The sequence below is a fragment of the Denticeps clupeoides genome, chromosome 16 (assembly GCF_900700375.1).
Source record: "Denticeps clupeoides chromosome 16, fDenClu1.1, whole genome shotgun sequence".
Lineage (NCBI taxonomy): Eukaryota > Metazoa > Chordata > Actinopteri > Clupeiformes > Denticipitidae > Denticeps > Denticeps clupeoides.
The window spans coordinates 649,440-665,284 of NC_041722.1; the positions used below are offsets into that span (position 1 = coordinate 649,440).

The following is a 15,845-nucleotide window of genomic DNA, read 5'->3' on the forward strand; positions in this document are numbered from 1 at the left end:
AGTCCCAGGTTCAAACCCCACTTACTACCATCATGTCCCTGAGCATCTCCAGGGACAGACTGTCCCCGTAACTACTGATTGTAAGGCGCTCTGGATAAATGTAAACTGAATATTATTGATGTATTATTGGTGCATCATTGGTGACACCCATCCACTAAAGTATCTTAACCCACTTCACACCTCCAGGCAGTAATATAATGCAATGTTGACATGAATATTGTATAAAAGGAATCCATGTTATGTGAATTTGAGCTTTGATTTACTGTAAGACAATGATCCTGTGGTTTTTTTGGCAATATGAGAGCCTATACAGTACAGGATCAAAAACACCATCACTCTTTATCCTTTATAATCTCATCTTGTTATTTCCATCAAATTTATTTCTTCAACAGATACCAGGTAACGAAGAACAGAAACAGTTGTCTAAGTTATTTATTTTCAAATGCTATGCTATTTTCAAAGAAGGACTGTATCGTAAAAAACTGTGGGGGTGAAATCTGAGGAATAAAGGCACCGCTGGGATTCGAACCCAGGATCTCCTGTTTACTAGACAGGCGCTTTAACCAACTAAGCCACGGCGCCTAGGACTGCGCTGTTACCTTGAGCATCCACAGTCAAATAAAACTTCGCGATCGCGTCCGGTTCACTGCATCCGGGAATTGTCTTAACTGTCACCGTACGGCGCGTTTAGCTGAAATAATGTCGGAATTAAACTATTATTACCCGATAAATCCCCCAATCTGGCAACCTTCAAAATTCCACACGCAGCCGACGTCACGGAGAAGCAGGACGGGGGACAGGGGCCAATGTCGGGAGATTTTTTACTTTAACTCCAAAATCTACCAACTTCATATGTGTGTGTGTGTATGCATGGAAAGCAGAATTGTCAATAAGAAATAAGGTGTATGTGAATTTACTAAAACACTAGTTAATAATATAGTAAATCTGACTTGTGGTATCACAACACACATTTATAATTTTGTAAATGATTTATTATGTCTTCCCTTTAGGCAGTGGTGGCCTAGCGGTTAAGGAAGGAGCCCTGTAATCAGAAGGTTTCTGCTGAGGTGCCACTGAGCAAAGCACCGTCCCCACACACTGCTCCCCATGATGGTTAAAAGATCCTTAATATGTGACACCAGCAGTTTACAATGACCGTATTTTCAGAAAAATGATCGTACACACGCAATTTCCATTCTGAAGTTGCTCAGAAACTCTGCTTCAATAACACATATCATCATAGATTAAACCACTCATGGATTACTTTGTGCATCATCACGTGTTGTGTCGTGCATTGGTCACATCAACAAGCCAAATAGAGATCTGTACCTTGTCCTGCTAATGAAATAACTTTCATAAAATTCAGGGGCACAATTACCATACATAATGGGATTTTTGGAATTATTGATTGTAGGGTAATTATCGTAGGTCTGCAACACTGATCACATGTCTTAATTTGACAGTCAGATGGGCGAGTCCGGATTTTGGGGATGCCAAGTAGTCCTGAGAGTCGCCCATGTTAGAGTTCATAATTTTGGGGTAATAACTTTTGTACTTTTACTCAAGGATGTCTACTTTGGTTTGTATAATGTTTTACCATGTTGTCCCTAGCACTTTCCGTCAGAGCTTAAAGCAGATATTACCAGAATGACTGATGGAGCTCATGTCCTGTATTTTTAAAAAATAATATTCTCCTCTATACAAGCAAGTACATTAAGATTTCCTGTGAATTCAGGCACCAATCAAAAGTCAACTCGGCAGAGATTTTTTTTTGGTATTTGAATCCATTTTTGAAGAGAAATACCGATACCGTTACTCACACATAGCTCAATAGGACGTTCTTTGCTTTATTCTTTTTTCGGCTTTCTTTTGCACCCATCTACACATCATATACAAACAATGTACAGCAAAGAGCTGCACAAGACAAAGTCCTGAGGTCCACCATGCAGGGTGACTGGCTGGGGAGGGTAGAAAACAGACACTGCACATAAAACTGGTCCATGGAGGGCAGCTTTCGACGTAGTCTTCGGATCACCTCAGCGCATTTTTACTCAAATTCTTCAGTCTGAGAAGCAGAGGTAGAGAGAGATTTGTTTTAAAACTCACACCAAGATTCATTAGTAGGTCATGTGCAGAGTAATACTAGTGATCGGGTTGCAGTGGCATTTGGCAGAGAGTGTCAACTCTCTATCAACTTGAGGTGTTGGAAGCATAATGGTTTGAGCAACTTTCACACGGACTAACTTGTGATGGCTAGTGTGTTGGAGCACAGCATCTATAAAACTACAGAATAACTTCAGGATATGGTATAAAATTTATATAAATTTACCATAGACAGTAGACTGTATATATTGCAGTACATCATTTAATAAGCAAATTTCAATGTAACTGTTTTTGAAAGGAGCTGCAGCAACTGTATAATAAACTTTTTACAGATAACTCAACATATCAAGCAGCATGGCATATGGTTTATGTGTTCAGTCGTGTTTGTGAGTAAAGAGCCGTCCCCACACACTGCTCCCCGGGCGCCTTTCATGGCTGACAACAGCTCACCAAGGGTGATTGGTTAAAAGCAGCGGACACATTTCGTTGTGTGCTGTTTCACAATGATGATCCCTTCACTTTGACATATAGCATAACCGTATACCTGATAAAACTATATCTAGGCTATTATTTTTCCAGACATAAACTGCTTAACTGGGGCAGTGGTGGCCTAGCGGTTAAGGAAGACAGTTGCCAGTTCATACTTTTACATTTACAGCATTTATCAGACGCCCTTATCCAGAGCGACTTACAATCAGCAGTTACAGGGACAGTCCCCCTGGAGCAACTTAGGGTAAGCTGTCTTGCTCAGGGACACTATGGTAGTAAGTGGGATTTGAACCTTGGTCTTCTGATTCATACAGGAGTGTGTTACCCACTAGGCTACTAAAACCCAATCCCGGTCTGCCAAGGTGCCACTGCTCCCCGGGAGCCTGTCATGGCTGTCGTACTGCTAACCAAGGCCGATTGATTAAAAGCAGAGGACACATTTCGTTGTGCCTCGTGTGCTGTGCTGCAGTGTTTCACGATGACAATCACTTCACTTTCAACAGCTTAACTACAGTAGTCTAAAACAATTTCTACCCATTTCTCAGAAACCCAGAAATTTTTTGGAGAAAGTCAGGAGCAGTGGCTTTCTGCGGATCTTACCGGAGATGCCTAGTGAAACTCCGTCCACACAGCACTCCCGTCCATCCCTTCAAAACAAAGTGGTGCTGCTTCTTAACTGGACCAACAAGGACTTTGCACGTTCGGCTGCCCTTTGCTTCACTGAAACTTGGCCCAGTGAGTGCATCCCCAACGCAGTGTTAGACCTGCTGGGCTTCCAGCTCCACCGCGTAACGGAGCTCTCTGGAAGTGTGCTTCCATATTAACAATGATTGGTGAACTGAAATTCTTTATTATTGCAAAACATTCTATTCAGCGTGGGAGTTTCCTTCCTTCATGGTTTGAGTCAACATTCGTGGAGAAGTTTGCAAGATGCTTGAGGGTTAAATGCAGAGGACACATTTTGTTGTGTCACCGTGCTGTGCTTCACAATGACAATCACTTCACTTTCCTGTTTGTGGACTTTAGTTCAGCTTTTAATACCATTGTCCCAAATCTCCTCTCCTCCAAACTCTCCCAGCTCAACGAGTCACCTGCTACTTGTCAGTGGATCACCAGCTTCCTGACAGACCTGAAGCAGAAAGTAAGGCTGGGGAAGACCACTTCTGGTACATGGTCCCTCAGTACTGGTGCCCCTCAAGGATGTGTCTGGTTCCCACTGCTCTTATCCCTCTACACCAATCACTGCACCTCCAGGACCTCGGATGTTAAACTCCTGAAGTTTGCAGATGACACTAACATCATTGGACTCATTCAGGATGGTGAGGAATCTGCATACAGAACGGAAGTTGAGTGTCTGGTACTCTGGTGCTGTCGCACAACCTGGAGCTGAACACGCATGGTTCATGCTACGAGTAGGCGTGGTTTCGCAGAGGTGATGGCGAAGGAGTGGATATTTCTGCAGTAGGCCAGTATAATGAAAATCTGTATCAAATTTATATCGTATACCATTTATACTGCACGTGTCAAAAGTAACCTCCAGCTGATGCTTGACCCCAGGCTTCCCAGCAGAACACTGCCCAAACCATCAGACTGCCTCCAGGAACATTCATTATAATCTCTAATATTCTGTAATCAATATCAGACTGGGGTGTAATAATACTGTGGTGGTGCAGACCTTCTGAGCAGGTCATCAGATGGAAGAACAGCAGTCCCCTGGTCTTCATCACTCTCACCAGAGTTACTGCTGCTCTCCTCCTCTCTTCTCCTCCTTTTCTTCTTGCTGTTTTTCTTGCCCCTTTCTTTTTGTTTCTTTTGCTTCTTTTTCTGCTATTCAAGTCAAAAAAACGATCATCAGAGCTACTTCAACTAAAGCCAACATCTCTCTGGACTGCAGAGACAGATTATTTCACTTAAAACACATGACTTACATTTTTCTTATGCTTCTTCTTTGTTTTCTGCCTTTTCTGCCTTTCTTCTCCTAAAGCTAAAAAGTAAAATGTGTGTTACATGCAGTAAAGCGACTGGACACCAGGCCGCATGAAGATAAAAATCTCTCTCTCTGCTGAGGTTTTCTATTGTTTATTCACATGTATTCCGTTCCAGAACACAGTAAAAAAATTTAATTGTGTAACAGTTTATAATGTTTTGGTATGTGTAGAATTGACACACCCCTCCCACAACACACACCCATCAGAAAAGATGTACTGACCAGAGAGAAAAGGAGGCGGCAACACCGGCCCAAACTCCCTGTCCTGGACTGAATCTGGACCTGAGCGAGGACACAGCAAAATGACATCTAGATGAAGTACCACCACCTTCCTCTCCACATCTCCAGTATTACAGCAGACAGAGGGGAAGTACCTGTGTGACTGGGAGGAGGTGGGGCAGGAGCACAGGGGGTGGTGCTGGACGGCTCAGGTTTCTTTATTTCTTCCAGTCCAGCAGCACCCTCAACCTCCTCCTCTTCCTCCTCATTCTCACTCTCTCCTTCAGAGGAAGATGAAGACTTCTCATCAGAGGAGCTGGCGAATATAGCTTTAAACAGGTCCATTGGTGGGCGACTCTCTGTGACTTCCTCCTCCTCCTCCTCTCCGTCCTTCTTCTCTGCTACTTTCTGCTCCAGATCACGTCCTTCTATCACCTGAAAGTGAGAGTCAAAGGTGAGCTTTAGTAGTCACAGTGGTGTGAGGTTATGATTATATGTGATCTGTTCATAATCAAAATAATGATGCAGAAACACGTCAATATTAAAATTTCTACATTTACATAAATCTACCAAAATGCTGAAGTTTTCACACCTCTGAGGCTGCATGTTGAGGTGGAGGAAGTGCTGCTGCAGAGGTGACCGGCTCCTGCTGACTCTTTGATGTGCTGTTCCGGGCAATGCTGAGGAACTCACTCAGATGGTCATCTACCCGATTTCCAGGTGCCGAGATGTCCCACCGAGACCTCTTGCCAGCGACAGCTTGACAGACAGCAGAAGATGAGAGGCAGCCATTATCCCCACTCAAGTGTCATATGAATTATCCCTAATAATAAAGCTAAATATGCTGGTATGAGATGCTTAGTCCTGTTTATACAGGAAAGACGACGACAGTCCATTTCATTCCTGCATATACAATCTAGATCATCAGATCATAAACTGGATCTGGAACTGTGCAGGAGAACTGATCACGGAGGCAACAGGTCCAGTTCCTGTAAATATACATTCAGGGACATGAATGCCATTTTGGGCTTTCAGTGATTTCCTTTAAATTCTTTTTGGAAAAGCCAGTTTTACATGACCATGGTCTGAGTGTGAAGCTCCTGCAACACCTTCAAGATAGGATGAAATTAAGGGTTAAGCCCAATCCAATATTGGTAGCGGGTCTAATTTTGACTTTTTTTTACAGATTGGATAAAACCAGTTACTGATCCAGATTCCATTCCACATCATATCATTCATCTCCAGCAACTTCACTAACTGACTAAGGAAATTGGTTTGGACATTCACTAAAATGTCCAGGGTTCTTACACATTTTTAGAAAAGAATTTCCATGACTTTTCAATTTTCATGACCATACGTTCTCTGACGTTTTAAGCGTTGTAGATATATACGTAGAAAAACGTTTCTCACGCGGTCTTACAGGAACAATGTACTTCATGTTATTCATTCATGTGTTAAGATTTCAATGACTTTTCCAGAACTTTATATGTTTATTTCGTCTTCCAAATTCCATGGTTTAAAAATGGTTTTATATTTAGGAAAAAACATGTTTTTTTTTGTTACTGACTGCACTTTATTTTTAATATTTTCTGTTTAATCCTTACACACAGCTTTTCTATATTTAAAATATTTTTTCAGTTGTGCAGTTTAAAACTTATGTTACATTATGTTAAAAATACTAGAACATTTACTTTATTTCTTTGAAATGTAACAGTTGATGCTGCTTCTTATTTGAATGAATTTTAAGAACTTCTTTGCTCCATGAATAAGAAGTGATGTGAATTAAGTGATTTATAAACACAACACCAATAAAAATAATATTTTAGTAAAAACCAGAGTCTATATCTGTATGAAATCGGAAATTGAAAAACATGGATCACAATTCTCTAGCTTCTATGCAAGCGTAGAAAAGCTTGTGATGGGAGACTCCTACCCTGTGATGTGGAAGTGCTGGAGACACTCTTCTCCTCCAAGATGGTGTCTGTGACAGTGAGGAAGTTGAAGACAGAAAACTTGTCTTTCTTCACCTTAGGCATCCCCACAATGCCTGAACTGCAAGGAGGAGTGTGGCAAACAAAAACGTACTGAAACGGTTCTAATCTCCACACAGTACACATCTCACTCTCTTCACCTTGGATATGGATCAGGAATGTTGAACCTCTTGCAGAGCAGTTTGTCCGGGTGCCACTCAAACGTGTCCCTTGTCAGTTTCCCAAACATCTTCATCCCAACAGCTGATTGCTTGTCATCTACATTATTCTGAGAAACAGAACATCAGGTTCAAAGTGTCTGTGTTTCAACAGTCACAGCATTAATTGATGATCAGGTTTACAAATGACCTCCTGGTCGCGTGTGACCTCCACGCTGTCAGGGTCGTCCTCGTCATGCTGGCTGCGGGTGAAACGGCTGGCCAGACAGGAGCTGCGGGGCTTGTAAAGCAGAGCGGCGCGGACAAACTCGTCCCTCTCGCGGCCACGCTCCCACTCTGTCATGGTGGGGTCCAGACTCTGGTCCAGAGCATCTGCTCACACACGCGCAGAGGAAACCATGACAACCATAACCATACATTTTATATTATATACAGTGGGGAATTTAAGGACTGAATGTGTACACAGTGAATTCAGTAAACATGCTGTTTTTCCAATGATGCTCTTCACATGAAGGCTACAGTAAAGTCCATTGGGTCTAATAAAGTGGAATGGAACAGTATTTATTTATGGACTAAAAGCCCCCTAAGACACAACAATAAAACTGGTAATGGATTTATTAAAAAAAACTCTGAAGGAGCAAGGTTTCCGACCAGAAATAATCCACTCTACTGGGGTGGCCACATTGTGAGCTTCATTAAAGTTTGCTACACAACATGTGGATGGGCCTGTTTGCCAGTCATACTGCACACCAGGTCTGGAGAAGGTAGTGTGGGGCAGTTTCGTTCTCATAGATTTCTCCACCAAGTATGAAACCGATTTCTGCCAGCATGTTGGAAGCGGCCCCCGTAATCAGAAGGTTGCTAGTTCAAATCCCGATCCGCCAAGGTGCCACTGAGGTGCCGCTGAGCAAAGCACCGTCCCCACACACTGCTCCCCGGGCGCCTGTCATGGCTGCCCACTGCTCACTCAGGGTGATGGGTTAAAAGCATAGGACAGATTTCGTTGTGTCACCATGGGCTGTGCTGCAGCGTTTCACAATGATAATCACTTTCACTTTTTCTGAAAGTTAATATCAATGTGGACTGTACATTTGCTGTACATTTCATGTGAACAGTATAATTGGAAAAATATATTTACTGACACATGCCTTTATTTAATAGAATTGAAGTATCTGATCCTTTCTAGGACCAACAGAACTGTGCAAATACCTTTTTCACCCTGCTTCAGCCGGCTGATGTAGAGCTCATAGCGTGCCTGCTTGTGGGGGTTCTTCTCAAATGGACGAAAGGCGCTGCTGATGTCGATGGTGGGACTGTTCCAGGCTGTGAAGGCCTCTGTTTCAGGACTTGGAACGGACTCTGTGGACAGTAAGCGCCTGGACTGGGCCCGTTGTGCCATTAGCTTGGCTGCAGCCACACCGGATGCTACAGTGGCTGCCCGGCCAACTTCTGAGACCTGACCACCACTAGAGCCCCACCGCTCCTGGGTGGTACTACGGATGCTGCAGAGCTTCTGCTGGTCTTCAGCACTCAACAGTTCAAATACGGAGTTGGGACCTGCAGAGGAACACCGGGTTACAGACGCATTCACACACCCACAAAAACAATGACTGCAGCCGCACTACCTTTAATTGACGACTCTCCTAATAGCTCCCTCCTCTGGGAGGAATCAAGCTGGTGGCGACTGCCCTGCTGCAGTGGCTGATTGGATACCTGTCCATGGGACATCTCTAGGGCCTTAGCTAGCTGAGGGCTGACCGTAGAGGAGTCCACCACAGGGCGAAAGTAGTGCACTGGCTTAAAATCCCGAGGGAGAACAGGGGGAGGGAACACCTAGAAAACGAGATTGTTAGAGATGCAACACACAGAAAAATACATCAGTGCTTAGATGTTTGTGTTGATTTAGAATTTTCCATATTTCAGCAAAAATATCACAAATTTCACACAAGACCTTAAATTAGGGAAAAACACAACAAAATGTTATACTTGGTCATAGGGAAAATTGTGTGTGAATGGCAAAAGAATGTCCATGTCTAGGCAGTTTGAATATGAAATACGAATCAGGGTTTGGGTGTTTCATCTCACTGTCTTGCAGTGGGACTGCTTGAAAGATGTCCTGCAGGATGTCCCTCTATAACCTGGAATGGTTTAGGAGTGCCAGTACCCAGGAGAAGGACAGGGAATCATTAATGTAGGGAGATAATCGTTTATACTTGTAAACCCCTATCCTGTGGGTGAAAGTGGATGGCAAGCATGAGTGGGCTCCCTGGAGGAAATTTAAGAAATTGTCAACCAAGCTGTTCAAGCTTGTGGTGGTGGTATCGTGGTTTGGGACTGCTTCATTCAAGAAACAAAATGAATTTAAAACATCATAAAACCAGTCCAAAAACTGAAGAGGTCTTGTTTCAGCAGCGTTTCTTCATGGAGGACCCCGTTATGAAGCTGCTGCAAGCAGTGGACCACACAGTACATTATAATCCTGTGCAGTAATGTGAGCACTGTGTGAATCAATGCCCCACAAGATGGGATACATCACAAGAACTTACTGTTTTAGTCTCAGCCGCCTTGGAAGCCAATGTGAAACCCTCCAAAATTTTGCCCAGGTAGGAGGCATCCTTCATGGTGTCTGAGAGAAAACTTAGCAGTCAGAAATCAGAGATTTCCAAGAAAAGAAGAGCTGTTTGACTCCAGGATTTCATTCTTCCTCACCTTTCTGACTACGTCTGTACTGTTGAGGGGCAGTCCAGCCATACAGCCCATCTCCTGGTTCCTCCCCACCAAGCACCGAGTCATAGTTGGACATTGTATCCCGGTGGTAGATGTCAGCATCTTCGTCCTCCAGTGCTCCCACCCCAAACGCCTACAAGGACAAAACAGAGTCCTCATCACAACCTTCACTAGACAATATTGATATAATCCCACAAGTCTAGCAGCAGACGTCACCTGTCCTGCCACGCCCCGCTTACGCTGCTGGCCTGCTGAGCGTCCACCAAATAGACTGCTGGTCCGATCGGACTCCGCACTAAAGAGGTTGATATGTACAGGCTCAGAACCACCACCCAGGGCCTGCAGTGGGTCCAGACCCTGGTAGCCCAGCCCCCGAACATCATCCTTCACTGTGAAGTCAACCGGCATCACGTCTTTAGGAGCAAAGGTGACATTTTCAAGGTGAAAGTCCTCCTCCTGTTGATGGTGTAAAAGGGTGGAGAAAAGTTATTATTCACAGGGTTCTTCCAAAATAATTTTCATGACTATGCTATCTGAAACGCAGCTGCGGAGGTGCTGGAATATTTAAGTAATGCACGGTGTAGCACATGATGTGGTTCACTACATAAAACAAACAAAGATACAACGGACCTCCGCCAGTTTAAAATGTAGAAAAACATTTCTCACGCTGTATTACATGGAACTATGTACTTCATGTTATTCATTCAAATTTCAATTACTTTTCCAAAACTTTATGTTTATTTCGGATTCTAAAATTTTTCTTTTCATGCTTTCCAGGAACCCTTAAATTCAAAAAAAGTTCCTGTCCCAACCTGAACAAGAAGAATAATATGGAGAAGTGAAGGTATAAGAGTGAAGGTTCATCTCACAGACACACACAGCAATGTAGAAAATTAATGAGGAGAAGAGCCGTGGGGCTTCACCTCAGACTCCTCGGAGCTGTTGGGGGGGATCTCACAGCCGTACGTTCGGGTTTCTAGGAGGACAATATATGGGGAAACAGCAAGTTCACTCCCAACCCAGAAACTGAAAAATGACAATAATGTAGCCATGCTGACACACCTGCTTTAGGTCTCTTTCGTACTCGGGGTCCCAGCCCCTGCCCCTCCTTCCACCCCATCTTCTTCAGCAACTCCACCCCTATAGACGTTCTGTCACAACACAAATGATTCAGAAAATGAAGCACATGAGGAAAGAGAAAAACCATGTCTGTTCTCATACCGGGCTGGAACCAGGAAATCCAGCAAGCGATCTGCAGGAAATGAGGCCTGCATGGAACTGATGGCCTGAGCTTTTTCACTAATAGGGTTCCTTCTTCTCGACACAAAGTCATCTGTAGTGGTGATTTCGTGAGGAGCGATGCCATGTTCACTAAAATCCTGAATTAAAACACAAAGCAGAATCAGTCTTTCAAATTCCATGAAGTGAGCAAAATGATTGAAGCTGAAGCCCCTGCTTTCTATAACCTCCTCGTCCATGAAATCTTCAGGCCTGGAGCCCTGCCACTCTGCTTTCTGCTGCCGCGATGACACAAAGGTGGAGGGAGCCCATCCTGCAAGAAACACGAAGAGAGAGCATGCCACCATTTGCTCATCAACAACAACAACAACAACATTTATTTCTTATATAGCCCAAAATCACATACAGTATGTCTCAATGGGCTTTGACAGGCCCTACAGTTGACACCCCCACACTTGACCCTTCTGCACACAAGGAAAAACTCCACACAAAAAAAAAACTCTAGGAGAGAGAAAAAAAGAAAGGAAGAAACCTTGGGAAGGAGTGATACAGAGAGGGACCCCCTTCCAGGGTAGAGTGAGCCTGCAAATGGTATCAGTGCAGGGTTGGATATGATATAATGATAAGTCCTACGGTTGTAGGGTTGGAGAAGTCCAGGATGTAGTCAGTGTCATGGTCTAGATTACGTGTCCGTAATGATGTTACTGGTCCATTTGAAGATCCCTGAAGCTGTAGTTGTAATGGTGGTGGTGGCTGTGGTGACCCTCTGGTTTGTTTCATGTTTTGTCCTTGTAAAGCAGTTGTCAGGAACCAGGATGTATCTGCTTGTCTCTTCACTGGGGTCTGCCAGTAGTCTGGGTGCTTGATTCCGTGTTGCGGAGAAAAACAAACAGAAGCAGCGGCAGACGGTTGCACTGTACGACCGATACTGAAATCTGTGGTTATAATGGTATATTGGTGCTACAGTGGCCCGGTACCCTAACTAGGACAGCCTAACTGGTGAATTTAACTTTGTCTGTGTCTAACAGGGGGACTCTGTGATAAACTGGACTTTATAATTGACACTGCGTCAAAATCAAGTGAAATGAGGGTCTAGGACTTTAGCAAAAAGCCAGAGAAAACAGATAGGTTTTGAGATTGGATTTAAACACTGAGACTGTGTCTGAATCCCGGACACTGACAGGCAAGCTGTTCCACAACTGCGGAGCTCTATAGGAGAAGGATCTGCTCCCAGCTGTGACCATCTGCACCTTTGGTACCAGTAGTGACCCTGCACCCATTGATCGAAGGGGGCGTGGCGGTTCGTAAGGAACCAAAAGTTCACTCAGGTACTGTGGGGCGAGACCATTTAGAGCTTTATAGGTTAAAAGTAGGATTTTGTAGTCAATCCTAAATTTGATGGGTAACCAGTGCAGTGATTGTAAGACTGGGGTGATGTGTACTAGCTGGAGTTTACTCATGCACCTACTAGAGCATCCAGACAATAATGCATTGCAGTAATCTAACCTTGATGTAATAAATGCATGGACCAACTTTTCTGTATCATGCATTGAAATTATATTTCTTATTTTCGCAATATTTCTAAGGTGAAAGAATGCTATTCTAGTGACATTATCTACGTGCGAACTGAATGAGAGACCTGCATCAAAGATGACACCTAGATCCTTCACTTCAATACTCGGTGAGATAGAAAGGCTATCCAGGGTTATTGTGTAGTCAGCCAGTTTATGCCTGGCTGCTTGAGGCCCAATTACAAGCGCTTCTGTCTTGTCAGGGTTTAACAGGAGAAAGTTGGTGAGCATCCACTGTCTAATGTCCTTCAGACAATTCTCTATTTTGTTCAGCTGCTGCCTCTGGTCTGGCATTGCTGACAGATACAGCTGTGTGTCGTCAGCGTAGCAATGAAAGCTAATACCGTGTTTGCAGATGACGTCGCCTAAAGTATAGAGAATGTATAGAGAAAAAAGTAATGGACCTAGGACAGAACCTTGTGGAACACCAAACTCTACTTTATTCATCCATCTACAATGAGAAGTGGAACTGAACAAACCTTCTTTAGATCCCACAGTGTTGAAGTATCCTGCAGAAAAGCCGCCAGTGAAGGCACCGTGGAAACGCATATATCGGCCCTTCTCATCCTTGACCGTCTGCTCCTGAATGGGGAGTGGCCGCTTCGCTGGTTCATCTAGAACCACATATCAACATTAAATATTAGAACAGCTGCATGGAGAACACTGGCACTTATTATCAGTGCTGAATCCCCTTTCACTTGATGATAATTTAATTTATGAAGATATACAGATACACATATACTCAAAACATCCCTAATAAAGAAGTGGAGCTGCAAGTGGTGACCACAGACCACTTCTCAGTTCCTATGCTTTCTGGCTGATGTTTTGGTCACCTTTCACTCTGGTGGTAGCATGAGTCTACCATTTAGATTTACAGCATTTATCAGACGCTCTTATCCAGAGCGACTTACAATCAGTAGTTACAGGGACAACTTAGGGTTAAGTGTCTTGCTCAGGGACACAATGGTAGTAAGTGGGATTTGAACCCGGGTCTTCTGGTTCACAGGTGAGTGTGTTACCCACTAGGCTACTACCACCCACACAAGAGGTAGTGCTCAGGTAGTGCAGCTCAGACAGGATGGCACATCAATGCGAGATGTGACAAAAAAGTTTGCTGTGTCTGTCAGCATAGTTTCCAGAGCATGGAGGCACTACCAGGAGACAGGCCAGTACATCAGGAGATGTGGAGGAGGTCGTAGGAGGGCAAAAACCCAGCAGCAGGACCACTACCTCCGCCTTTGTGTTGGAGGAACAGGAGGAGCACTGCCAGAACCTGCAAAATGACCTCCCGCAGGCCACAAATGTGCATGTGTCTGCTCAAACGGTCAGAAACAGACTCCATGAGGGTCGTTTGAGGGCCCGACATCCACAGGTGCTTACAGCCAAACCCCATGCAGCACGTTTGGCATTTGTGTTTTGGCATAGTGTGTTTTTCCACATTTTTTTAAAAATGTTACTCCAAGTCCAGACCTCCATGGGTTGATTCATTTGATTTCAATCAATACATTTTGTGTCAGCACATTAAACTATGTAAAGAACAAAGTAAGAATATTTCATTCGTTCAGATCTAGGATGTCTTATTTTTGTGTTACCTTTAATTGAGCAGTGTAAATAAGGCAGTAGGCAGATGCTGTTTTTCTGTACTATGTGCATGAGTTCACCCTCATATGCAATATAGAACATGATATGCCAGGCTCGGAGATTGTCTAGTTGCTGTTTGGTTAATGATCATGTCTCATTAACAGGGATCCACGGGGCAATACGCCTGAAATGACTATGGAGCTCCACAACTACCACAAGCCAATTCATACACGCTCAATAATTCGTTTTTTCTCTACACCGAGGGTGTGCGGGTTTTATTATTTGCCTAGGTCAGAAGTCAGTGTGATTCAGAGAAGCGCTGCACGTCATTCGTTTTAGTGTAAACGCAGCTTCAGCTTGTTGCGTCTCTCGACTGAGCGCTGCGTCCAGTCTGTTCATGGTATGTTTGTGTCGGGACGTGAGTGATGAAGCCAGAGTACCTTCTTCCAGCGGCTCCAGAGCTATCCCGTACGTTACGAAGTCTTCCTCGCCGTCGGACGCCATGTTTAAACCATACGGTGGCCTACTGGTACCAAAACACACGAGCATTTTCATTCGCGAAAGGCAGCAGCGCCCCCTGGCGCCGCATCCCAGCACTTCTACTTGTTCATCTGGCTTCTCCATTCTCCACATTGCGGTTTTCCTGGGGTGAACACCCAGCTCAAACTGTACGAATGTGCATATGTGGAGATACATATGATGTGTGGTGACATATCTCTAAAGCACATCAAAAACGCATCCAGCTGAAAATAGGCGTCTTTCTCTAACTGCCATCTGTTGTACACAATCATTTGGAATTTTTTTTATAGTTGATGCTGACAGAAAATTAGCATTTATTTTTAAGAATATATTACTATATTGCAAATAAAGGCAATGTTTACTAACACTTTTTTTGCCTCCGAAACTATTCAAGGTTAGAGAGAGCATATTATGTTCCATCTTTACATTCCAAATATTCCATATTTTATTCTGATGAAACAGGGGCATGATAAAATAATTTCATGAAAAACTATTCTAGCATACTGATGTCAAAAGACAAAAACGAGAACATACTGCTATTACCCTCATCAAACAACAATAATAATACATTTAAAGTTATGATTACACATTGTGTAAAAGTACCGTCCCCACACACTGCTGTGTGCACCATGTGCTGTGCTTCAGTGTTTCTTAATGACAATCTCTTCACTTTCATGCTTTCACTATTGATGTGCACACAATTTACTTGAATTTAAACAATTCAGCACCAAAATATGTTTTCATCAAAGTGCAGAACATGAAGTGGATGCTCATTCACATTAGAACTGACACACATTCTAAAAATGTGCCTTTTTACCCACTAGGTGGAAGAAGTGACCTATAAATCGGGAGAATACATTGTTTAGTTCCCTCTCATGAATAATGGCAAGATTCAAGATTGAACAACTTTATTGTCATTGTAAATAACCCACAAAAAAGTACCTGGTGCATTAGTCTGAAATTAAATTAATCATTAGAAGCAAATACTAACAATTTGTACAAATAAGTCATTCTGTAAACAATGAATTAAATGTACAGTTCACCCAAACTTGCGCATTGATCAGTTTTCCTCATATTGTTGTTGCAAATTCTTTAAGACACAGTACTGCATAACAAGAAAAGCAAATATTAGTATTCAGTATGCACTGGATTTAGTTTATCCCATGAAGCTCTCTGCTTGTGATCGCCTGGGGGTCGAAGTTTTCCTCAGGACCCCTGTTTCTCAACCTGACCTGTCTTGATGGAGCCCTGATTCCATTTT

General features: G+C 43.4%; 1 protein-coding gene and 1 non-coding gene across 4 annotated transcripts; both read right to left on the reverse strand.

Annotated features, from left to right (window-relative positions):
• Positions 1 to 508: 508 nt before the first annotated feature.
• trnat-agu (transfer RNA threonine (anticodon AGU)) lies at positions 509 to 582 on the reverse strand. The gene has a single exon. It is a non-coding gene; the product is annotated as a tRNA-Thr (tRNA).
• A 1,244-nt stretch (positions 583 to 1,826) lies between these two features.
• On the reverse strand, positions 1,827 to 14,587 carry gpatch1 (G patch domain containing 1). Of its 3 annotated transcripts, none has more exons than XM_028957160.1 (20): positions 14,506 to 14,587; positions 12,964 to 13,098; positions 11,141 to 11,226; positions 10,896 to 11,053; positions 10,737 to 10,825; positions 10,598 to 10,650; positions 9,891 to 10,130; positions 9,657 to 9,807; positions 9,494 to 9,573; positions 8,573 to 8,780; positions 8,157 to 8,504; positions 7,138 to 7,319; positions 6,930 to 7,057; positions 6,732 to 6,850; positions 5,391 to 5,557; positions 4,954 to 5,233; positions 4,802 to 4,861; positions 4,521 to 4,576; positions 4,268 to 4,416; positions 1,827 to 2,065 (listed from the first exon to the last, which is right to left on the reverse strand). In XM_028957160.1, exons 1-20 carry the CDS (start codon positions 14,567 to 14,569, stop codon positions 2,032 to 2,034), a joined length of 2,787 nt encoding a protein of 928 aa, XP_028812993.1. In that variant the 5' UTR covers positions 14,570 to 14,587; the 3' UTR covers positions 1,827 to 2,031. The 3 variants fall into 3 exon arrangements, with proteins under 3 accessions (XP_028812993.1, XP_028812992.1, XP_028812994.1); XM_028957159.1 differs by having other exon boundaries at positions 4,268 to 4,419; XM_028957161.1 differs by lacking the exons at positions 12,964 to 13,098; positions 14,506 to 14,587 and adding an exon at positions 11,320 to 11,374 and having other exon boundaries at positions 4,268 to 4,419.
• Positions 14,588 to 15,845: the final 1,258 nt, after the last annotated feature.